This window comes from Saccopteryx leptura, chromosome 3 (assembly GCF_036850995.1).
Source record: "Saccopteryx leptura isolate mSacLep1 chromosome 3, mSacLep1_pri_phased_curated, whole genome shotgun sequence".
In the NCBI taxonomy this organism is placed as follows: domain Eukaryota; kingdom Metazoa; phylum Chordata; class Mammalia; order Chiroptera; family Emballonuridae; genus Saccopteryx; species Saccopteryx leptura.
The window spans coordinates 73,173,042-73,199,275 of NC_089505.1; the positions used below are offsets into that span (position 1 = coordinate 73,173,042).

Genomic DNA, 26,234 nt, shown 5'->3' on the forward strand with positions numbered 1-26,234 from the left:
GAAACTAAGAAATATGGTTTTATTAACATAGTTTAAAAATATAAAGAGCCCTGACAAAGCGGTGGAACAGTGGATAGAGCATTAGCCTGGGATGCAGAGAACCCAGGTTCAAAACCCCAAGGTTGCTGGCTTGAGTGTGGGCTCACCAGCTTGAGCATCGGATCATAGACATGACCTCGTGGTTGCTGGCTTGACAAGGGGACACTGGCTTGGCTAGAGCCCCCAGTTAAGGCACATATGAGAAAGCAATCAATTAATAACTAAGGTGCTGCAACTATGAGTTGATGCTTCACATGTCTCTCCCTTCCTGTTGTCTCTCTTTCTCTCTCTCACAGTAAAATAAATAAAATAGAAAAGAATAAAATAAAATAAAATAGTATAGAGTCCCTGGCCACTGGCTCAGCAGATAGAACATCAGCATGGTGAATGGATGTCCCAGGAATCAGGGCACACAAGAGAAGTGACCACCTTCTTCTTTTCCCCTCCCTCTCCCCTCCCTTAGCCAGTGGCTTGATTGGTTTGAGATTGACCTCAGGCACTGAAGATAGCTCTGTTGGTTCATGTGTGTCAGCCTCAGGTGCTAAAAATAGCTCAGTACTGGAGCATCGGTCTCACATAGGGTTGCTGGGTGGATCCTGGTCAGAGTCCATGTGGGAATCTGCCTAACGCCCCACCTCCTCTGACTTAAAAAAAAGTGTATAAAGAACCTGATTAGCTAACAGCATTTCCTTATTTATTACTGCACTACTCTCCAAGAGAACAGAATTTCATACCAACACCCAGGTGCATTTACTTTTCTATTCCCATACATACAACTTTGAGTAAGGCTGGTTACATGAACACATTCAAATTTGTTGAGCCTTATTAATGAAAATAATATGTTTGAAATTTTGCTTATTTATTGATTTTAGAGAGAAAAGAGAAACATCAATTTGTTCTTCCAACCACTTATGCACTGAATTGTTCTTTTTTTTTTTTTGAATTGTTCTTTTTAAATTTTTATTTATCAATTTTGGCAAGACAGTAAGGGAGAGAGAGACACAGGTACATTGAGCTGTTCCTGTATGTGCCCTGACCAGGAATCAAACCGGTAACCTCTGTCGCTGGGGATGATGCTTTAACCAACCAAGCTATCTAGCCAGGGTAATTGGTTGATTCTTGTAGGTGCCCTGACCAGGGACTGAACCAACCCCTAGCACATCCAAACGATGCTCTGAGTAAACCCACCAGGACCTTAGTAAAAAAACTACATATATATTATATATAGTTCATACATAGTCCAAATAAAGCAAGAAAAACTTTTTTTTTTTTTTTACAGAGACAGAGAGAGAGATAGACAGGGACAGACAGGAACGGAGAGATGAGAAGCATCAATCATGTTTTTCGTTGCGCACTGCGACACCTTAGTTGTTCATTGATTGCTTTCTCACATGTGCCTTGACTGCGGGCCTCCAGCAGACCGAGTAACCCCTTGCTCGAGCCAGCGACCTTGGGTCCAAGCTGGTGAGTGCTCAAGCTGGCGACCTTGGGGTCTTAAACCTGGGTCCTTGGCATCCCAGTCCGACACTCTATTCACTGCGCCACTGCCTGGTCAGGCAAGAAAAACTCTTTGTGTAACCATCTGTCAAAATAAACAGTACAAATATTCAAGAAGCACTCCTGTCTTTCTGATATAATGATCTGATAGCTATGTCTTTTTTGGTTTCCAGAATGGAGGCTAATTAGTAAACATAGATATACAATAATTTTATGCCCTTAGAATTGTTTATACTTTCTCAGATATCCCTGATCAGTTTCTTTTTGTTTGTTTTTTTTTCTTATTTTTCTGAAGAATGAAGCGGAGAGGCAGAGAGACAGACTCCCACATGTGCCCAACCAGGATCCACCCGGCATGCCCACCACTGGGCGATGCTCTGCCCATCTGAGGCGTTGCTCTATTGCAACCAGAGCCATTCTAGCACCTGAGGCGAGGCCATGGAGACATCTTCAGCACTCGGGCCAACTTTGCTCCAATGGAACCCTGGCTGCAGGAGGGGAAGAGAGAGAGAGAGAGAGAAAGGAGAGGGGGAAGGGTGGAGAAACAGATGGGTGTTTCTCCTGTGTGCCCTGACTGGGAATTGAACCCAGGACTTCCACATGCTGGGCCGACACTCTATCACTGAGCCAACCGGCCAGGACCTCCCTGATCAGGTTTTTAAAATTTATTCATTTTGGAGAGGAGAGAGAGAGAGAGAGAAGGGGGAGGAGCTGAAAGCATCAACTCCTTATGTGCTGTGACCAGGCAAGCCCAGGGTTTTGAACTGGCAACCTCAGTGTTTCCAGGTCAATGGCTTTATCCACTGCGCCACCACAGGTCCAGCTCCCTGATCAGTTTTTTTAATTCAACTACAACTAATATTCGTCACTTTTATCTCTGGCTACTATGAAGATACGTCAGGGTTTTAATGAACTGCCACAATACTCCCCTTAGAGATTAATTGGTAAAAGTAGTTAAAATTCATAATGTTCCTTTGTCTTATATTAATGGGAATAAAAAAGATGCTCTTCATTGTGACATGCAATGTTCAAAGTCAACCAAAAACAGCATCTATATTTGGATGTTTTTCAAACATTATGCATTACAATGTAGATATGAGTGAAAACCATTCACCACCTAATATACAATCTCATAGATCCTAAGGCAGAAACATTCAACTTCATAATTTCACACTCACGCGAGGAATAAAATCATAGTAGCATGCACTAGAAAGACAGTGAAATTAATATTAATATTTCCTCTCAAAATATGTCAAATACCAGCAAAACAATTCACGGTAAGTACTCATACATGTGGAACCATCCACAACCTTGATGTTTTAAAGCATACTAGAAATTACTTATCTCAGTTCTGAAACTTTGGGTTGTTCTGTATGATAAAATGTTTTTTCCAAATGATTTACATTTTTATTGTTTCCATCATGAATTCTCTAATGTTGAGCAAGTTTTGAGCACATGCTAAAAGTTTTAGCACATTTTCTACATTTGTAAGGTTTGTCTCCAGCATGAACTGTTGTATTGTATAAAACATCACTGCTGATTACAGGCTTTGGTACATACAGTACATTTATAAGGCTTCTCTCTCTAGAAGATTTTGCCACGTTTTCCACATTTGTAAGGCTTCTTTTCAGAATGAATTACCTGATGTTTAGTAAGATTACCTTGCAAAGCAAAGGCTTTACCACATTGCTTACAACTGTAAGGTTTCTCTCCAGTATGAACTCTCTGATGTACAGTAAGGCTTGAACAGTGGTTAAAGGCTTTGCCACAATCTCTGCATTTGTAAGGCTTCTCTCCAGTATGAATTCTCTTATGTAGAGTAAGGTTAGAGGAGTGGCTAAAGGCTTTCCCACATTCTCTACATTTACAAGGTTTTTCTCCAGTATGAATTCTCTGATGTTCAGTGAGTTTTGAGTGCTCAATAAATGCTCTGCCACATTCTCTACATTTGTAAGGTCTCTCTCCACTGTGAATTTTCTCATGTACGGTACAATGTGAAGAAGTTTTAAAAGTTTTGCCACATTTTCCACATACATAAGGCTTCTCTCCAGTGTGAACTCTGTGATGTTGAGTAAGTTTTGAGTGCACATAAAAAGCTTTCCCACATTCTTTGCATTTGTAAGGTTTCTCCCCGGTATGAATTCTTCTCTCATGTTCAGTAAGACATGAATGCCATTTGAAAGCTTTGCCACATGCTTTACATATGTAAGGCTTCTCTCCATTATGATTCCTCTCATGCTGCTTAAGTGAGCGACGGTAATAAAAACTTTTGTCACATTCTCCACATTTGTAACGCTTCTCTTGAGAATGAGTTCTTTGATGTTTAGTAAGGTATGAATGCAAAGTAAAGGCTTTCCCACACTCTTTACATCTGTGAGGTTTCTCTCCACTATGAATGATCTGATGTCGAGTAAATTTTGAGGAGCGATTGAAGGCCTTGCCACATTGTCCACATTTGTAAGGCTTCTCTCCGGTGTGATTTCTCTGATGGTCAGTAAAGTTTGAGATATGCCTGAAGGCTTTGCCACATTCTCTGCATTTATAAGGCTTCTCACCAGTATGAAGTCTCTGATGCTGAGTAAGTGCTGAGTGCTGGCGAAAGGCTTTACCACATTCTATACATTTATAGGGCTTTTCTCCTGTATGAATTCTTAAATGGCCAGTAAGGTTTGAGGAGCGGCTAAAGGCTTTGCCACATTCTGTACATTTGTAAGGTTTCTCTCCCGTGTGAATTCTCTCATGTCCAGTAAGGCATGAACGCCATTTAAAGGCTTTGCCACATTCTTTACATTTGTAAAGCCTTTCTCCGGTATTGATTTTCTTAAGTGTATTTAGATTGACTATTTCACTGAAGACTCTCCCACACGGGTTACATTTGTAACCTTCCTCCCTGGTGTGCATATTCTCTTGCTTGTTATGATTTGAAGATTGCTTAAAAGATTTGTCACATTTACTTTGTTTTTTTGTCTTCCCTACAATATGAACAACCTGATGGATACTGTGATCTGAAATTTGTTCAAAGACTTTTCCACCTCTATAATGTTTCTCTGGAAGTTCAGTTCTCTGAAGATTATCAGGAAATGACTCTTGGTTCAAGTTTTTTGAAGATTCATTGCATCCATAACTTCTGTCTCCATTGCATGCACTCTGGTAATCATTAAAAACAGAAAAAGCTTTATTGACAGTTAAAATTTCATTAAACATGTATACTTATTCACAAATAACTACTATGTGATACTCATTAAACCATGATGGTTTAATAAAAAAAATGCTCCAAAGTTTATAAAGATAAAAACATGGGAGTAAAAAAATCCTTACTTCTCAGTAGAAAAATCATTCCTAATTAAGAGAATGCCAAATTGATCACAATTGAATTTTTTTTTAAATTTATTCATTTTAGAGAAGAGAGACAGAGAGAAAGAGAGAAAGAAAGAGGGGAGGAGCAGGAAGCATCAACTCCCATATGTGCCTTGACCAGGCAAGCCCAGGGTTTTGAACCGGTGACCTCAGCATTCCAGGTCAATGCTTTATCCACTGCGCCACCACAGGTCAGGCCACAATTGAATTTTTTTTTTTTTTTTCCCCGAAGCTGGAAACAGGGAGGCAGTCAGACAGACTCCTGCATGTGCCTAACCGAGATCCACCCGGCATGCCCACCAGGGGGTGATGCTCTGCCCATCTTAGGGCGTTGCTCTGCCACAACCAGAGCCATTCTAGTGCCTGAGGCAGAGGCCACAGAACCATCCTCAGCGCCCGGGCAAACTTTGCTCCAGTGGAGTCTTGGCTGCGGGAGGGGAAGAGAGAGACAGAGAGAAAGGAGAGGGGGAGGGGTGGAGAAGCAGATGGGTGCCTCTCCTGTGTGCCCTGGCTGGGAATCGAACCCGGGACTCCTGCATGCCAGGCCAATGCTCTACCACTAAGCTAACCAGCTAGGGCCACAATTGAATTTTATATGTGCATTATAAATCTCTAATTTATTTATTTTTTTAGAGAGAGGCAGGGATATAGTGAGAGAGAGACAGGAACATCAAACTGCTCCTGTACTTGCTGTGACTGGAGACTGAACACCGGCAACCTCTACACTCCGGGAAGACGCTCCAATTGCCCGAGCTATCAGCCAGGTAAATCTCTACATTTTAGAAATGATCGACTGAAAGTATAACCCCACCCTAGAGTTTAAACCAGGGGTCTCAAACTCACGGCCCGCGGGCCCCGCCCAACAATTTTGTGCGGCCCGCAGACTAATCAAACTTCATGGATTAGTCTGCGGGCCAGTCTGCGGCCGCACAAAATTGTTGGGTGGGCCGCATGCGGTGCGCGGGCCGCGAGTTTGAGACCCCTGGTTTAAACAATTCAAATGATCATTCACACCATGAGTTAGGTGAGTTCCTAGACTTTCCAGAGTTCTTTTCTAAGAATATAAAATGTTAAAAATTATTTTGGGGCTTGACCTTTAGAAACACAGATCTGCAAATGTAACTGACTTCCAGTGGGAGGTTTCCCAAGTGTATAATGCCTTTGTGCTCTTTAGGAAACAAGGATTTTATTATGAATAATTGCACCAGGTTAGTTCTGTCCACATGAATACCCTTTCTTCTCCTCACACTTTCCCTCAGATTCCAAAGTGTCCATTTTCATAAGTGTCCATTATCAAAGCCACACCCTCCAGACCTTACCAGCATTTCAGAGAAGAACTCTATTCCTGGATTCCACAATAAGGTCTGGTCGTCTTCAGATGGCACAGCTGAAATCAAGACAAAATAAATGTTCAGTTACAACACTTAGGTGAATCTACTTTGAACTCACCTGCAGGGACTGACCACATTCCACTTCTGAGGGCTCCAAAAGCAAGTTAAGAGATCAGAGCAAGAAAGGTAACAATGAGGACAAGTCACTTCACACAAGACAAGTTGGTCACATTTGCCAACAAGACCTGCTCAAACCCCCTGCACACAACAATATTATAAGAAAATCCCCAACTCCCAGGTTCTTCTCAGAGAGACAGAGATGGGGCACTGTGTGTTCAGTGATTGTGCTGTTTTGCAGCTTCTTGAGGACTGTGTCTGTTTTGCACGACTGAGTGCTGAAAGAATGCGGTAACAGTGAGTGCGCTGCAGCGGCTACTGAAAAGACAGGGGAGTCACTGTTCCAGCACCTCCGAGATGGCAGGACTGAAGACAGACGGATGTCATGGGTACCGAGAAATAAACGGAACACATTTTTAACACACAACTTACACAAACAAAAGAACAAAGAATGCACATCTCCAGATGGTTTTGACAGAAATTCAAATTTCTCCCACAGGTTATTTGTTTTCTGCTGTAGAACTCAAGCTGACAAAACCTGGTCCGTTACAATTCCAAACCTCACACTGATATGAAGGCGTACAGAGAAACAGAGTACCAAGCTCCAATCAGAAAACAAAATAAATTCCAGAAACATCAAAGTGAGTATACTTTTTTTTTGTATTTTTCTTAAGTGAGGAGAGGCAGAGATAGAATCCCACATGCGCCAGATCGGGATCCACCCGGCAAGCCCACTAGGAGATGATGCTCTGCCCATCTGGGTGCTCCTCCACTGCAACTGGAGCCATTTTTTTTTCTTTTTCTTTTTTTTTTTTTTTCTGAAGCTGGAAACGGGGAGAGACAGACAGACTCCCGCATGCGCCCGACCGGATCCACCCGGCACACCCACCAGGGGCAAAGCTCTGCCCACCAGGGGGCGATGCTCTGCCCCTCCGGGGCATCACTCTGCAGCGACCAGAGCCACTCTAGCACCTGGGGCAGAGGCCAAGGAGCCATCCCCAGCGCCCGGGCCATCTTTGCTCCAATGGAGCCTCGGCTGCGGGAGGGGAAGAGAGAGACAGAGAGGAAGGACGGGGGGTGGAGAAGCAAATGGGCGCTTCTCCTATGTGCCCTGGCCGGGAATCGAACCCGGGTCCCCCGCACGCCAGGCCGACGCTCTACCGCTGAGCCAACCGGCCAGGGCCTGGAGCCATTTTTTTGTGCCTGAGGCGGAAGCCATGGAGCCAACCTCAGCACCCAGGGCCAACTTGCTCCAATGGAGCCATGGCTGCTGGAGGAAAAGAGAGGGGGGGACAGGAGGAATGGTGGAAAAGCAGATGGATGCTTCTCCTGTGTGCCCTAACGGGAATCCAACCCGGGACATTCACACGCCGGGCTGATGCTCTACCACTGAGCAAACCAGCCAAGGCCAAAGTGAGTAGTATACTTAATACGACTGGACAGTACAGTTTCAGAAGGTTAAGAGGATAAATTTTTAGTCATTTTTTTAAAATCAAAATTTAATGTAAAAATAACATAAAAAATAGATTGAACTATTCAAAACAACCTTCACTTTATAAAGTTTCCCCTCTCACTTAAAGAGAATATAACTTCATCCATAAACAGATATAAAATTAAGACTATAGCCCTGGCCGAATAGCTTGGTTGGTTAGAGCATTATCCTGAAGTGCACAGGTTGTCGGTTTGATCCCCAGTCAGGGAGCATACAGGAGCAGATCAGTGTTCCTGTCTCTCTCTCTCTCCCTAACTCTCTCACCATGAAAAGAAAAAAAAAAAGACTATATATAAATATAACTCTGTAACTACACAGGACAAAATAACCATTGACCCTTAAGCAAGCACAGAAATAAGCAAGATAAGTCATGAACAAAGTAGGGGTAAGTTTACCAGACATACATGCCCATAATTTTAATAGCAATAGATGCATGCCTGAATCACATCTGAATTAAGCCTCACAATGTCTTAAATGTACTGAGTGAAAACTACCCTTCACTGGGGTAACAGATCGGAGGGTGCCAGGGATATACAGGGAAAAACTGAACTGTCTGGCTTCAAGGCAAAGGTTGGAGGGGCAGCTTTCTCTCAGACAGAAGTGCTGTTATAAGCCTTGTTCCCTTGCTGAGACCTCCCTGCAAAGAGCCAACAGGTGGGCATCATATCTGAGTTTCCATCATCCTGGCGAACACTGCGGCCCCACCCTGGTGAGTCCAAGAGACCTCATCCCCACCCAAGTCAATTCTAGTGGCTTTTCCATACAAATGGCCTCTCTTGCCTCATGCTTAAGACTTTCCAAAATACTTCCAACAAGCCACATCTGGCCTCTGCATGCCTGTACCTCTCACTACGAGGCCTTAGGCCCAGCACCAGCAGCATCTGGCCCTGGACTGCATCTTGGTCTCTCCTGGGCGCTTCCAAGTCCGCACACGGACACGCCATAAGCACGCAGCACTGGTCACTGAGGAGGCTGCCAACGCCCTATAGCACCTAATACGTAAGCCCACTCTACCGGGTCCAGGTGATTCAGCTCTACCTAATACCCACAAACAAACACAAAGCAGCAGCCAAAATGAGGAGACAGAAAGAGATTTCAAATGAAAGAAAAGGAAAAATCACACACACACACACACACACACACAAAAAAAAAAGGACTGAAAGAAATGGAGGCAAACTACCAGATACAGAGTTCAAAACAATGGTTATAAGGCTGCTCAATGAATTTAGTGAGAATTTCAATATAGAAAAGGACGTGGAGACCATCAAAAACAACCAATCAGAAATGAAAGATAGAGTAACTAAAATGAAAAGCAAATTACAGGATGCCTGAACAGGCAGTGGGTCAGTGGGCAGAGCATCGACCTGGCATGCCAAGGACCCATGTTCAAAACCCCAGGTTGACAGCTTAAGCGTAGGATCCTAGACATGACCCCATGGCCGCTGGCTTGAGCCCAAGGTCGCTGGCTTGAGCAAGGGTCACTGGCTCTGCTGGATCCCTCCAGTCAAGGCCCGTATGAAAAGAAATCAATGAGCAACTAAAGTGATGAAAGTTTGAGTTGATGCTTCTCATCTCTTTCTCTAGTATAAAAAAAGAAAAAATTATAAACCTAAAAACATGACACCTGTCCCAAGCATTGCTGGAATTAGTGCACCAAATTTCAGGATCTCAACCATTTTCCTCATAAAACAAAAACATGAGACAAAACAAACAAACCAAACAAAAAAAATGGCTTAACATGTAACTCCTCAGAAACGTGTTCAGATTTCCCCAGGTCCCCAAAGCAATGGAAGAGGAGTCAGACCAAGGCGGCCTTCACAGTCCATGGGGAGGGCCCCGCCCCCACTGCTAATGTGATGACGGAGGTCACTGGACCAAAAGCAGAGTCCCGAGAGGACGCAGGAGCACGGGACGTGTTGGAGACCAGTGTCCCTCTATGACAACAGGGATACACCTGGGCCTCTCACAGCCCTTTCCACTGCAGCAGCTTCCCAACCACACTGTAAGGTCTGCCCTCCTCCGTGACCTTTAGATCTCTCACCTGTGTCACCTGCCTCCTCATCCCACCTACCTGGCTGGAAGGGTAGTGTCTTTCTTCCCGTCACATCCCAGCGCTCCTTCATTTGCTCCAAAAAGATGACCAGGACAGACTTAGGGACAGCAAGACCTGTTTATTAGAAAAGAAAGCCTGACTGGTGGTGGTGCAGTGAATGAAGCATCAGCCTACACCCCTGAGGTCGCTGGTTTGAAATCCTGGGCTTGCCAGTCAAGGCACTTACAGGAAGCAACTATGAGTTGATGCTTCTTGCTCATCCCCCACTTTCTCTCCTCTCTCTCAAATAAATAAAATCTTTAAAAGAAAAAAAAAGGAAAAGGAACATTAGTTTTGATAGAGATTCTCCAATTTCCAATCCAGTTTGTGCTCAAGTGAGACGACATGGTAGAATATAATACTCTAGGAAATGATTTTCCAAACTACTGTTTTCTGATAGCATCTTATTTTAGGCAATGTGTAAAGTTTTCAGACACTGTGTTATGATTTGATGAACTTCATGAAGCCTTTCTTTTCTGTACCAGAAACCCCCAGTTTGTTCCTTGAGAGCAAGAATCTAAAAGTGGCCCTGGCCAGATAGCTCAGTTGGTTAGAGCATTGTCCCAAAGAGCAGAGGTTGCCAGTTTGATCCCTGGTCAGGAACATGCAGGAGCAGATCTATGTTCCTGTCTCTTTCCCTTTCTCTCTCTCTAAAGTCAATCAATAAATTAGGGGGGAAAAAAGAATCTAAAAGTCTACCATCCAAAGCAGAAGCCCCCAGGAGACAGTCTCCTAATGAAGGAAACAAAACCCTGTGGGTGGAGGATAAGCTCTGGAAGGAAGTCATCCTCACCCAGGGAGACCAGGTTCCTGTAGTTCTCCAACATCACATCCGTGTACAGTTTCCGCTGAGCTGGGACCAGGCATTCCCACTCCTCCCGAGATAAATCCACGGCCACATCCCTGAAGGTTAATGGCTTCTGAAAGAAAAGACATATTCACCAAGTGACCATGGGCAGAGTTCATAATGTCACCCAACATAAAAACAGTGTTAGGAGAAATGGTTTTGAACTAAGAGAGTATCCTGGATTATCCAGTAAGATCATTTTGACGCAGTAATATTCTCTAATGTACTTTCTAACATTGAGAAATGAGAATGACACACGTCCATAAATGTACTGCACAGACTTGACTTTTCAGGAAAACAAGCATTAAAATTAAGGCATTGAATTAAAAATAAATAAATAAAAGCACCCACACAGGCACATGGATTTTTAAGTGTTGTATTTGTTTTGTTTTGACCTGGGGGCAGGGGGAGAGAAACAGATAGGGACAGACAGACAGGAAGGGAGAGGGATGAGGCGCATCAATTCTTTGTTGCAGCTCCTTAGTTGTTCATTGATTGCTTTCTTATATGTGCCTTGACCGGGGGGGGGGGGGGGGCTCCAGATGAGCTAGTGACCTTGGGCTCAAGTCAGTGACCACAGGGTCATGTCTATGACCCCACGCTCAAGCCAGTGACCATACGCTCAAGCTGGATGAGCCTGCACTCAAGCTGGCAACGCTGGGATTTCAAACCAGGATCCTTAAATCCCAGGTGATGCTCCATCCATTGTGCTACCACCTGGTCTGACTTAAGTGTTGTATTTGTATCATCCAGAATCAACTCTGTATATTTCTTTTTTTTTAAAGATTTTATTTATTCCTTTTAGAGAGAAAGTGGGAGGGGGGAGCAGGAAGCATCAACTCCCATATGTGCCTTGACCAGGCAAGCCCAGGGTTTTGAACCAGCGACCTCAGAGTTCCAGGTTGACACTTTATCCACTGCTCCACCACAAGTCAAGCAACTATATATTTCTCAGCTGAAAAAGTCACGGTGAGTTGGAAGTGTAAGTACTTCTTCCATTCTGATGTGGACAACAGTAAACTGCAGTTTTATAAAAATGCTGATTCCCATTCAGGAGTTCTGGAGTGGAGCCTGTGTTTCCACGTTTAACAAGCTTCCCTTTTACTAGCCAAGTACCATATTTCTAAACAGCACAGAGAAAGAATCCACAGAGCAAAAATTCATACATGACTGACTAAAAGAATTTTCCGGAATTTATAGTTCTCATGAAAAGAGAAATATAGGAACCACAATCCTATTTTAAAATGTACTATACATAATCAGACTATTATTTTACATCCTATGTTATGAGATTATGTTGTGAAACATCCAGTAAATGGCAGACCTTGAGTTTTACTCCAAACATGATCTAAAATTTTTCAAAAAAACACAGGCCAGTGTGAATAAAGAAACCTCATGAATGTTTATAGTAGTTTCTGTAACTGACAGGAGTAACAAAAACATTTTAAGCAAGAAGAAAAAAAAACAACCTCAAATTACTGTTAACATTTTATGTACACAGAGAAACACAGGAACCAGGTATACATGAAAACTGACAGAAAATAAGATTTTTCCCTTCATTGAAATCAAAGTTAGTTTGCAGTTCTCTCTCATGAATCTATTTGTTGATAACCCTTGTGTTTTATAAAGACAATAGGGAGAGAAACATACATAATGATACAAAAGAAGTTACAGCTCTTGTTTTTAACTCCTTCATTCTTTGAAAATTTTTGTGTATCACTGCTGGACAGCTATATCTTAGAAATTTAACTTACATGAACATATATTAATAACATGATTCTTGATTTCTGGCCCTGGCTGGTTGGCTCAGTGGATAGAGTGCTAGCCTGGCATGTGGAGGTCTCAGGTTTGATCCCCAGTCAGGTGGTACAGACAAGAAGTGACCATCTCCTTCTCTTCCCCTCCTTCTCCCCTTTTTCTCTCTCTTCCCCTGTTGCAGCCAGTGGCTCAACGGATTTAAGCGTTGGCCTCAGGCACTGAGAATAGCTCAGTTGATTCAAGCATCAGCCCCAGATAGGGGTTGCCAGGTGAATATTGGTTAGGGTATATGCAGGAGCCTGTCTCTCTATCTCTCCTCCTTTCACTTAAAATAATAATAATAATAATAATAATAATAATAATAATAATATGATTCGTGAAAACTTTGTTGAAAATATAGAAAGTAATAATGTAAAGTATGTCTGTGAGATGACAGTGAAAAATGACAAAAAATTTCTGGAACAAGGCCTGACTAATTAAATCCTCCACATCAAAAGCCAGTAATCTCTAGGAAATAAAAGTAGGGCCTTCATTTCGCAAACCAAACATAACAGAAGGAAAGGTGAGTTTCCACCCTGAACTGTGGTTGTACAGTGGATAGAGCATCAACCTGGATTCCCAGGTTGGAAACCCTTGAGTGTGGAGTTGCTGGCTTGAGCATAGAGTCATCTACATGATCCCAAGGTCACTGGCTTCAAGCCCAACATCACTTGCTTGAGCAAGGGGTCACTGGCTTGGCTAGAGCACGCCCAGGGCATTTATGAGAAGTAGTCAATGAACAACTAATGTGCTGCAACTACAAGTTGATACTTCTCATCTCTCTGCCTTCCTGTCTGTCTGTCTCTCTCTCTAAAAAAAAGATGAGTTTCCAGATGAAATGTGATGGTTTATACACATCCTCAATACATCCCTACTAGACCTTTATTAACCCTTTGAGTAGTAGGAACATTCATGTACGTCCTTGTGCCTCCTGACCATCCAGAGTACGATCGTACAAAAAATTTTATTTTAAAAATGTGTAAGACAACATGAAAAAAAGGCAAATGTATGTTCTTCTTGTTTCCATAAATTGGTTATCAAACAAACATGATTTTAAGTTAATAAAACTGGAACTGGAACTAATTTCCCTTTTTTTTTTTTTAAACTCACTACTGGGGGTCAGCGAGCATGAAAAAAACTCACCACTCAAAGGGTTAATGATAAAGGGAAACTATGAACTCTATCATGAAAAGAGCACCTCAGCGAAGTGCCTACCAGGTGGATTGGAACAATGGGTATCAGGTGACTGTGGTCCATGGAAGGACAAAAATATATGAATGAGGAAATGATCTGAATCTGATCTCAAAAAACATTAATCTTTGCAATTGTCAATGCACACATACCTACCATTCTGTACTCTAATTGGGTATTTTAATAGCAAATCTTGCCCTGACCTCTGTTAGGTTCGGGTCCAGGGCCCCTACCAAAAGCCTCAAGTAGCCAAGTTAAACTTTAGGTGACACAGAGCTAAGACAGTTCTCCACGCCCAGGGATCTCTCATAACTCTCCACCAGTAAATCGCCTCCCACCACTTATCAAAACACACTCTTGCCTGACCAAGCGGTGGCGCAGTGGATAGAGCATCAGACTGGGATGCGGAGGACCGAGGTTCGAGACTCTGAGGTCGCCAGCTTGAGTGCAGGCTCATCTGGTTTGAGCAAAAGCACACTAGCTTGAACCCAAGGTCGCTGGCTCCAGCAAGGGGTTACTCGGTCTGCTGAAGGCCCGCGGTCAAGGCACATATGAGAAAGCAATCAATGAACAACTAAGGTGTTGCAACGCGCAATGAAAAACTAATGATTGATGCTTCTCGTCTCTCTTCGTTCCTGTCTGTCTGTCCCTGTCTATCCCTCTCTTTGACTCACTCTGTCTCTGTAAAAAAATAAAAAAATAAAAAAAAATAAAAAACCCACTCTTATTCAGCTGTTATTCTCTGATCCTCAGACCTCCTGCCAGTTAATCACTTCCTATCACTTACCTAAATATTCTGTTACTTAGTGATTAGCCATCACCCTGCCCCAAAATTCCGCTCCAAAGCTAACCTGTAATTAGCTTTGCTCACTAACCCTGTTAAAGCTTAAAACCCCAGGCCCTCAGAGCTGCTGCCATTTTTGGACTTGGCCCATCTGTTCGCAGATGCGTAAGTAAATTTCTCTTTTTTTTTTCTTTTCATTTTTACGAAGCTGGAAACGGGGAGGCAGTCAGACAGACTCCCGCATGCGCCTGACTGGGATCCACCCGGCACGTCTACCAGGGGGCAATGCTCTGCCCATCCGGGGTGTCGCTCTATTGCGTCCAGAGCCATTCTAGTGCCTGAGGCAGAGGCTACAGAGCCATCCCCAGCACCCGGGCCATCTCTGCTCCAATGGAGCCTCACTGCGGGAGGGGAAGAGAAAGACAGAGAGGAAGGAGAGGGGGAGGGGTGGAGAAGCAAATGGGCACCTCTCCTGTGTGCCCTGGCCGGGAATCGAACCCGGGACTCCTGCACGCCAGGCCAATGCTCTACTGCTGAGCCAACCGGCCAGGGCCTTTTTTTTTTTTTCTAAAGTGAGAGGAGGGAACATAATGAGACAGACTTCTGCATGTGCCCCAACCAGGATCCACCCATCCACTCAGCAGCCGCCATCAGGGGCCGATGCACGATGCTCAAATCAACCAAGCTATTTTTAGAGCCTGAGTCTGATGCTAGAACCAACCAAACCATCCTCAGTGCCTGGAGCCCACATCTAAACCAACTGAGTCACTTGCTGTGAGAGGGGAAGAGGAAGAGAAGGGGGAGGCACCAGGGGAGAGAAGCAGATGGTCGCTTCTCTTGCATGCCCTGACAGGGGATCAAACCTGCTGTAGGATATGCTACAGCTATGAAGACATGCAGAGTTAGGACAACAATTAGAGACAGCAAGGCGCCGTAGGGCAAAAGCCCTGAGTGGATGAGAGTCCAGGGGCCTCGCTGACCCTGTGCTGGAAACAGCAAAACAGCAGGATAAGATTCAGAAACAAGAATCTTAGGCTCTCAAAACGGAGATTAGAAGTCAGCATGTTCCTTGTCCTTTACCTCACCCCCTGAAAACTTTCTGGCTGTTTCCTTGAGTTATTTGTACTAGCTAATAAATACCTGAGTAAGGCTGGGGACAGGGCTTCAGGCCTTCAGTCTGCTGACCAGGGCTGTTGCCTCCCCTGAGCTCCTCAGAGCATGAGCTGATTTCTGAGTAGTTTATTGTCACCACAACAACCCAGGACATCCATATACCGGGCCGACACTCTATCACTGAGACAAATAGCCATAAACGGCCATAAATTTTGTTTAAAACTTATCAGGTCTTATGCATCCCTCCTTTGGCAACCGAACAGCCTGGGACTCAGTTCATTAAAACATCATCTCAATAAAGCAAGGTTAAGAATTCGATTCCCAGTCGGGGCACATGCAAGAATCAACCAATGTGGGCCCTGACTGGTTGGTTCAGTGGTAGAGCACTGGCCCAGCGTGTGGAAGTCCCAGGTTCGATTCCCAGCCAGGGCACACAGGAGAAGCGCCCATCTGCTTCTCCACATCTTCCCCCTCTCCTTTCTCTCTATCTATACTCTCTTCCCCTCCTGCAGCCAAGGCTCCATGGGAGCAAAGCTGGACCAGGCACTGAGGACAGCTCCATGGCCTCCACCTCAGGTGCTAGAATGGCTCCAGTTGCAACAGAGCAATGCCCTGGATGGGCAGAGCATTGCCCCCTGGTGGGCATTCTGGGTGGATCTTGGTCAGGCATATGTGGGAGTCTGTCTCTCTGCCTCCCTGCCTCTCACTTCAGAAAAATACAAACAAACAAACAAAACAACAATAACAACAAAGAATCGACCAATGTGAATGCATAAATAAATAGAACAATGCATAGGTATTTCACTCTGTTTCTCTTTCTCTCCCTACCTTTCTCTCTAAAATCAATTTTTTTTTTTAAACTGACTTGACTTTGGGCTAAAATTTTGTAAAAATAAGCTAAACAAACAAAAAATAGCAAGTCTTTCTCATCAATCTAGTTGACAAGTCTATTCTAACTACTGTTTGGTTTTGAAGATTTTATTTACTGCCTGACCTGAGGTGGAGCAGTGGGTAAAAGCATCAACCTGGAACGCTGAGGCCGTCAGTTTGAGGCCCCAGTTTTGCCCGGTCAAGGCACATGCGAGAAGCAACTATGAGTTGCTTCCCGCTCCTTTCCCCTGCCTTTCTCTCTTTTAAAAAAAAATAGATTCTATTTATTGATTTTATAAGGGTAGGGTGAGAAGTATCAACTCACAGTTGCTTCACTTTATTATTCATTGCTTCCTTGTTGTATGTGTCTCCACAGGGCAAGAGCAGGGCAATCTCAGTGTTCCAGGTCGACACTATACACTGTGCCACTACGGGCCAGGCCCTAACTACTCTTCTTTGTCATAATTTCCAGAGCTATTCTGATCGGTAAAAGATGCATATTCTTAATCCTGACCCCCAGAGCTGACGCTGCAGCCACATGAACCTAAAGCCTACACTCCCTTCTTCACTGATGCCCGAGCCTCTGACCATCCCCACAGGGATGGTGGACACGGTGCCCTCCCAGGTTGATCTGTCACAGAGGGGATGTTTTCAGTAGTTGAAGGGCATTAATTCATGGTGGGAATTGTTCATGCCCTCAGGGAGCCTGGACAAAGTAGAGAAGTACATAAGCTGCTCACCTTGACAATCTTAAGAAGAGAAAATAAACAAGATAAAAAAACATCCTCACTAGGCAGGAACCTCAGAAGTAGAGAATTAACGGTCCTAAACCCACTGAAGTTAGGAGGAAAAGCAAACACAGCCTCTGCCCAGGACACATCGCTTACCTGAGAAGCAGCCATTCTGTCCTGGTCCTGCTTGTTCTCTCAGGGGACAGTATGTTGAGGAGTCAAGTCTGCATTTGGAGAATGTGCCGCCACAGGTGTCCACACAGCTCCTTAATCCGATTCCACTCTCAAGCAAAAGGACCTGGAAATGCTGAAAAAGCCACCCTTTCCTGTCCTTTGTCAAATGAGCTTCTACAGAGAGACCAAACTCTGATTTTTGATAAAATGGCTACTCAGCTGCCAACCCGAGAACAGTGCAGGCCCGGAACGAAGAGGAGGAAGGGCTCAAAACAGAACGTTCTCACCCCCCACTGTAAGGTTATAGTTCATTTGCTTGCTTTTCTCTCTTAATGGCTTCTTAACCTTTAGTTTTAAATATAGCAAAAACGTTACCTTTGCAGAAATGTCAGGAAAAGGTTACGCTGGGGAGGGGACCTGACAATTAGTGGAATTTAAATCACTATAGTTGTTTATAAAAGCTTCGCCATAGGCTCAGAGGAGTCAGGACCCGGCTGTTCCTGGGAGACACCTGACCCCAGCTGTCTTGGAGATTTGCCAAGGACACTAGATAAAACCAGCTGATGAGGCCTGTGCTGTATCAGAAGAACTTGCAGAGGTGTTTCTGCAGCTGAACCCCCCACCTCCTACTCATCAAGCAGTGACCAGGCCATAAACCAAGATACGCTAATCCACTCCTAGCTCCTGTATCTAACATTCCCTCCTGCAGCTTGAGGCTGACACCCTTTGCTGGTCTCAGCCCACCTGCACCCAGGTGCTTTTAAAATACTGTAAATCAGAGGTCTCAAACTCAACTCAGCATGTGGGCCGCAGAGCAAGATCACAGCCGTTTGGCGGGCCACACTAGGTCTACAAAAGGCAACTGTTACGCACTGCAGTTGAAAACAAAAAAAAATCAGTACAACAAGCACAATCGTACATGCAGTTTACTCAGTGTCACAAAACGACCAGAAACTGTAGTTCGCATCACAACTGCAGTTAACTAAGCTAATATCTAGAGAAATGAAAAATACAAGTAGGCCCCTAGGCTTACTTAATTTTATCCAAAATATTTTGAACTTCGTGGATTAGTCTGCGGGCCGCACAAAATTGTTCGGCGGGCCGCGAGTTTGAGACCCCTGCTGTAAATGTTCCTTTTGGAACACAGTAGTCTTGTGTTCGGTTTGGCCCACAGTTTCTGCCTTTCAATTTTCTTTTCAGTTTCAGGGGCTCTCCCCTCCCAGAAAGTTCCAAAAACTACAGCAATGAGACGTGAGCTGCTCTCCTGAGCCCCCAAACACAACAAGGCACCTGTAACCTGCCCTGATGGAAGCCTGTTCCCCACTCTCACAAATGCATCCCATGTGGGCCTTTCCCAACACCCTCTCCCTCCCTGCCTCTCACCCACAGCCATGTTACCTTTGCCATTTCTCTAAGCTCAGAGACCCCATCTTTTGCCTCTAACTTATTTCCTTAGTCCACTTCTACCACTGAAGACTTTCTAAATAAAAATTCTCTTACAAAACTAAACAAATGATTCCGGGAACCTTTTGGCTAACCTTTTGGCTAACTTTAGAATCACCTGGAGAACCTCATTAAAACAACGACGATGTTCCACCCAGAGCAGTTGTCCAACTCTGGGGGGAACAGTGCAGGTGATGTCATTTCTTAAAACTCCTCAAGGGTGGCCCTGGCTAGTCGGTTCAGCAGTAGAGCATTGGCTGGGCGTGTGCAAGTCCCGGGTTCGATTCCAGGTCAGGGCACACAGGAGAAGCACCTATCTGCTTCTCCACCCTTCCCCCTCTCCTTTCTCTCTATCTCTCTCTTCCCCTCTCACAGCCAAGGCTTCATTGGAGCAAAGTTGGCCCTGGCGCTGCAAATGGCTCCGTGGCCTCCACCTCAGGCGTTAGAATGGCTCCAGCTGCAACAGAGCAACACCCCAAATGGTGAGAGCATTGCCCCCTGGTGGGCATGCCAGGTGGATCCTGGTCGGGCGCATGCGGGAGTCTGTCTGCCTCCCCACTACTAACTTCGGAAAAATACAAAAAAAAATTTTTTTTCTGAAGGGACCTGGCGTAGTGCAAAAAATGTCTACTTGGAATGCTGGGGTTGCTGGTTCAAAACCCTGGCTTGCCTAGTAAAGGCATATAGGAGAAGAAACTACTCTCTCTGTCTCTCCTCTCTCTAAAATCAATACATAAAGTCTTTTTTAAAAAGTGATTTTAATAGGAACCCACAGGGGAACAGTTTAGCTTTCATTAGCATGCAGATCCCTTGGGGATTAGGGCTCCACGCTAAGCTGTGGTTCTGCAGGTCTGCAGTGGGGCCCAGGATACGGCATCTTTGTCTAGGTCCCTGCGGTGCCTGCATTGCTCCCCCAGAGCTGTTTGCAGCAGCACTGGCTGACGGGTACCAGACCCAGCACCCTCAGATCTCTGGGTACTGAGAGGGCTTGGGGCTAGAACTTTTAGAAGATCAGGCTCACAGGGCAGAATTCCTCCATCTTTTCCAGGAACTTACAGAAAATTATGTAAAAAACATAAAATGATGAACACACATTTTCATACTGAAAATTTTGAAAAAAAGTTAGCTATAAAATTACACAATGAAGAGGTAGTTTGTAACAACTAAGTTTCAGGTCAGTCCAGTCCATCCTCCAATATTTTCAGAGTCCACAAGAGGGACTCTAGGGGAACAGCTCCTTGGTGGCTCACAGTCCCTATCACAAACAAATCACAGACAGGGAATGAAAATGCTAAATAAACATTAGAGAAACTCACAACACTAGTTCAGACTGTTATGACCACAAACATCCTCCTTACCAAGTGTGCACTGAAATAGCCTAATATTGTTTATTAAGTACTGTCAGGTCCGGGTCCAGGCCCCTTACCAAAAGCTTCAAGTAGTCAGGTTGAACTTTAGGGGACCCGGCACCTGGCAGTTCCCATAGCTCTCCACCTGAGCAGTCCTGGCTGATGTTTCACCTCTGCCTGACCCTCGGACATCCTGCCAGTTCGTCATCCCCCTTTTTACTTATCTGGACTTTCCCTTGCTAGGTCATCAGTCACCACCACCTCCTCCATGTTTAACCGCCACAGGCAACACAGGTTTTTCTCCCTACAGCCAAACCCTGTCCTGTATATACTTCTCACAAAAATTAGGGGATATTTCAAAATGAATATGCAGCAATACAATATCCCCTAATTTTTGTGAGCAGAATAGAATGAAGCTTGTCATCCTCTTGCTGCTGAAGCAAGACTATACGGTCTCAGCCCATCGGTTCGCAGGTACATAAGTAAATTTTGTATAAAACTCATCAGGCCTTGTGCACCCATCCTTTGGTGACCTAATGAGTACCAATGGATGTTTCAACATATGATTAACAGTAAAATGGATGCAGGACTCAGAATTTAAATTAGACACAATATATTTAAAAGAAAAAACAAATTAGAATTTTTAAAATGTAATGACATCTGCCTGACCCGGCAGTGGCACAGTGAATAGTGCGTCGGACTGGGATGTGGAGGACCCAGGTTCAAGACCCTGAGGTCTCCAGCTTCAGCACGGGCTCATCTGGTTTGAGCCAAGCTTACCAGCTTGAGTCCAAGGTCGCTGGCTCGAGCAAGGGGCTAGTCGGTCTGCTGAAGGCCTGTGGTCAAGGCACATATGAGAAAGCAATCAATGAACAACTAAAGTGTCACAATGAAAAACTGATGATTGGCCCTGGCCGGTTGGCTCAGCGGTAGAGCGTCGGCCTGGCATGCAGGGGACCCGGGTTCGATTCCCGGCCAGGGCACATAGGAGAAGTGCCCATTTGCTTCTCCACCCCCCCCCTCCTTCCTCTCTGTCTCTCTCTTCCCCTCCCGCAGCCAAGGCTCCATTGGAGCAAAGATGGCCCGGGCGCTGGGGATGGCTCCTTAGCCTCTGCCCCAGGAGCTAGAGTGGCTCTGGTTGCGGCAGAGCAACACCCCAGAGGGGCAGAGCATTGCCCCCTGGTGGGCAGAGCGTCGCCCCTGGTGGGTGTGCCGGGTGGATCCCGGTCGGGCGCATGCGGGAATCTGTCTGTCTCTCCCTGTTTCCAGCTTCAGAAAAATACAAAAAAAAAAAAAAAGAAAAACTGATGATTGATGCTTCTCATCTCTCTATGTTCCTGTCTGTCTGTCCCTATCTATCCCTCTCTGTCTCTGTAAAAAAAAAAAAAAAATTAATAAAATAAAAAGGTAATGACATCTATGGGTCAAAGCTTAAAAATGCTGAGACTACCTCATACTTACAAAAGAATATTGGCCCTGGGTCCTGGCCGGTTGGCTCAGCGGTAGAGTGTTGGCCTGGCGTGCAGGAGTCCGGGGTTTGATTCCCGGCCAGGGCACACAGGAGAGGCGCCCATTTGCTTCTCCACCCTTCCCCCTCTCCTTCCTCTCTGTCTCTCTCTTCCCCTCCTGCAGCCCAGGCTCCATTGGAGCAAAGATGGCCCGGGCGCTGGGGATGGCTCTGTGGCCTCTGCCTCAGGCGCTAGAATGGCTCTGGACGCAGCAGAGCAACGCCCCAGAGGGGCAAAGCATCACCCCCTGGTGGGCATGCCGGGTGGATCCCTGTCGGACGCATGCGGGAGTCTGACTGCCTCCCCGTTTCCAGCTTTGGAAAAATGGGGGGGGGGGAGAATATTGGCCCTGGCCAGTTATCTCAGTTGTAGGGCATCAGCCAGTGTGTGTTAGTCCCTGGTTCGATTCCCACTGGGCACTCAGTGCACACAAAAATGACCATCTGCTTCTCCACCCTTCCCCTCCTCTCTCGCTTCACCTTCCTCTAGCCCCTGCAGCCATGGCTCTAATGGTTCAAGCAATTTGGCCCAGGTGCTGAGGATGGCTCCATGGCTTCTGCCTCATGTGCTAGAATGGCTCAGGTTGCAACAGAGCAATGCCCCAGAGGGGCAGAGCATCGCCCCCTAGTGGGCTTGCCAGGTGGATCCCAGAGGTGGCACATGCAGGAGTCTGTCTCTCCACCTCTCACTTAATAAAAACGAAATAAATAAAAATAAAGAATATTAAGAGGTGGTTATGAGAGATCATCAATACTTGTTACTCATGTTAATGACTACAGAAAAGCAGATATTCAATAGGCTAAAAGTTATCACAATGTTTTTTTGTTTTTTTTGTGTTTTTTTTTCTGAAGCTGGAAACGGGGAGAGACAGTCAGACAGACTCCCGCATGCGCCCGACCGGGATCCACCCGGCACGCCCACCAGGGGCGATGCTCTGCCCCTCCGGGGCGTTGCTCTGCCGTGACCAGAGCCACTCTAGTGCCTGGGGCAGAGGCCAAGGAGCCATCCCCAGCGCCCGGGCCGTCTTTGCTCCAATGGAGCCTTGGCTGCGGGAGGGGAAGAGAGAGACAGAGAGGAAGGAGGGGGTTGGTGTGGAGAAGCAAATGGGCGCTTCTCCTATGTGCCCTGGCCGGGAATCGAACCCGGGTCCCCCGCACGCCAGGCCAACGCTCTACCGCTGAGCCAACCGGCCAGGGCCTATCACAATGTTTTTAAAATATGAATTTAATGTGCGACGTATAAGGATAAAAGTAAATCTATGGCACACACACACAAAAACCAATGCTTTTAATATTCCTTGAAAAAGCGTCACGGTGACAAATTGAGTTAATTCTTATCCCAGGTCACCTCCCACTTCCCATCCCAGGAAATGAAAAGGGACCCATGACTGACAAGTCTGTTCCCTCTGAGTGATAAGAATTGCAGTTGGAAAACAAATAATGTAATTATAAACAAGCCTTGAAAACTGGAGATTTGTAATTTGCATTTTAATTTTTTTAAGTAAAACAATTCAACTGTTAAATAGATTATAATGCCACAAGCCCGGCATATCACAATTTAACCAAGCACATCCCATAGGGTCACCACTCAGCAGGGCCGGGTTCCCCTTCTGGCTTAAATGTATTTCTGTCTGTAGATCTGTTTCTGTCTCTTCCTCGTTTGGCTGCACCGACGTCCTTCCCTGTGTTTCCCTCCTGCCTCCCCTAATGTTTCTCCCCGATCATTCTGAGTGCTCCTATCTCCATGCCTGTCTGCGTTTTTCTCCCCCCCCCCCAATACCTGTGTCTCCTCTGTTTCTCCGTTATTCTTTCCTGTTCCATCCCCTCCAGCTCGCTCAGGTGCTAGAATGGCTCAGGTTGCAACAGAGCAATGCCCCAGAGGGGCAGAGCATCGCCCCCTAGTGGGCTTGCCAGGTGGATCCCAGAGGTGGCACATGCAGGAGTCTGTCTCTCCACCTCTCACTTAATAAAAACGAAATAAATAAAAATAAAGAATATTAAGAGGTGGTTATGAGAGATCATCAATACTTGTTACTCATGTTAATGACTATAGAAAAGCAGATATTTAATAGGCTAAAAGTTATCACAATGTTTTTAAAATACGAATTTAATGTGCGACGTGTAAGGATAAAAGTAAATCTATGGCACACACACAAAAAAGCAATGCTTTTTTTATCCTGTTCCATCCCCTCCAGCTCCCAGAGCTGTTTCTCCCTCGGCTCCCTCATCCCTAAACCCCTTTTCTGTCCCTACTCGCCCCCCCAGCTCTCCTCCTCTGAGCCACTCCCTCCTTCTGAAGTGCCCCGTCCTGCGCCCCCACTTTTGCTCCCCAGCCCCCTCCCTGCGCCCTTCTCTCCGGGCCCCTCCCTCTCCTCGGGTTTCTCCCCTTTCTTCCCCTCGCGCTCCTCTCCCCGGTTACTGTCACTCTCCCCGTCGCAGTCCCGTCTCCCGCACCCCCACGTTGCCGTCTCTTCATGGCCCCTCACTGACCTCTCCTCTCCTCCCGTGTCTCTCTCTGTCCCGACCCCTCCCAGCCCCGCTCTGCGCGTCCCTGGGGCCCCTTCGCTGTCGCCGCTCCCACACAGCCCTCCCCGCAGGGCCGGGGGCTCTCCTGGGGACCCCGCCTTCTCGCCCCGAATCCCCGCCCCATGGTGAGTGTGCTCCTCCTGGACCCGGGCCTCTTATTAAATGGTGGGGTCTCAGGAGGGGGTCCGCAGGTCCCCAGGCGGGGGTGGGGTGGGGGGCAGGATGGCGCACAAAGGGTCTGAGGCCGTCCCCCGGGTCCCCGGGAAGGTGACACGCAGGAGACCCCGCGGCAGGCGGTGTCCAGTGACAAATCCCCCCCCCCCCCCCCCTGCGCGCGCGAAAGGGCCGCAAATTCTCCTCGGGAAACAATGCGGAGCCTCCAGTTGGCCGCGTCTAACCGGGACCGCGGACTCACCGCTACGGGAGGCTCCGGAGCGGAGACTTCAAAGCTTGTAGTGGCCCCGAGAGATCACGTGGGTAGGAATGTGGAGGGACATCTTGTTTAGCCAGAGAGACTGTCATGCGACAGAACCGCGTGACTTGTTACTCCACAGCCGCTTCCGCATCTGGATTAAACTCCGCATGCGCACCACCTTCAAAGATGGCGGAGAGCTGAGACCGAGCGCTTAGGAAACGTGCGGGTGCTGCGTGCAAAGCAGCCAGGCAGGAGTGTGGCCAAGGGTTGCTCTATGTCACTCTCATTGGTTATAGCCTTTCGTTGTTCATTGCATTTGACTTACCTTACCTCGTTACCTTATTTTATTATTGAGAGGCAGGGAGGCAGAGAGACTGACTCAGCCATGTACCCTTGACCAGGATCCACCCACCCAGGGGGATTCTCTGTTCATCTAGGGCAGGGGTCTCAAACTCAACTCAGCATGTGGGCCGCAGAGCAAGATCACAGCCGTTTGGCGGGCCGCACTAGGTCTACAAAAGGCAACTGTTACGCAACACTTTTCAGTGTCACAAAACGACCAGAAACTGTAGTTCGTGGATTAGTCTGCAGGCCGCACAAAATTGTTCGGCGGGCCGCATGCGGCCCGTGGGCCACGAGTTTGAGACCCCTGCTTCAGGGCCATTCCTTGGCAAGCAAGCTATTTTTAGTGCCTGACGCTGAGGCTTGAATCCAGCCATAGCTAAGTAGGGAAATGAGAAAGAGAAGGGGTAGTGGTGGAGAAGCAGATGGTCACTTGTCCCGTGCACCCTGACTGGGAATTAAACCTGGGACATTCACATGCCAGACCGAGGCTCTACCACTGAGCCAATCAACCAGGGTTCCTGGTCCCTTCTTGTTAATGCCTACACACACACCCCAGCAGCAGGAACTTTAGCTAGCCTGGCACTCCATTGCAGGTTACAGGCCTGGGCCTGATCAAACTCCACCCAGAGCAGTGACTACCGAGGGGAAATTTGAAAAACCCAAGGACAAGGCTAGGAGACCCGTGGATTGGGAATGGGGAGGGCAGGGATTAGGCGGTCAGAATTGCAGGAATGGGGACAGGACGGGACCTCTCTTCTTGTGGGGAGGGGGCTACTCCCCAGAGGCATGGTGAGCAAGGGTGGAGGGCCCGAATCCACCCTGCAGGACCTCAAGGGCGCCCAAAGAAGAGGGGGAGAAGTCAGTAAGAATGGAACTCAGCTGCTTCCCAGTTCACTGCTGAAGTTTTATTTTTTCCAGTTTAGACATACAGTACTACTATGTATGATGCTAAGTGAACCTAAGTCAGCCAGAAAAAACAAATACCGTATGATTTCACTTCTATCTGGAATCTAAAGACAACAAAAAATTTTTAAGACTCAAGAAGAAAACACTCTGAGGATTGCCAGGGGGATGGAGAAAATGAGGGTGGAGTGAAAAAGGTAATGGGATTAAGAAGTATAAATAAGACCTTGGCCAGGTAGCTCACTTGGTTAAGTGTTGTCCCGAAACGACAAGGTTGAGCGTTTGATCGCCAGTCAGGGCACATTTGGGAAGCA

At 46.3% G+C, this 26,234-nt stretch overlaps 1 protein-coding gene across 1 annotated transcript in view; it reads right to left on the reverse strand.

Annotated features, from left to right (window-relative positions):
- Positions 1-2,563: 2,563 nt before the first annotated feature.
- Positions 2,564-26,234, reverse strand: part of LOC136399232 (zinc finger protein 420-like) — a 96,568-nt gene continuing 72,897 nt past the window's right edge. Inside the window, exon 9 of the mRNA XM_066374229.1 lies at positions 2,564-4,442. Within this exon, the coding sequence (XP_066230326.1) occupies positions 3,121-4,442 (1,322 nt within the window). The 3' untranslated portion in view covers positions 2,564-3,120. The remainder of the gene's footprint in view (positions 4,443-26,234) is intronic.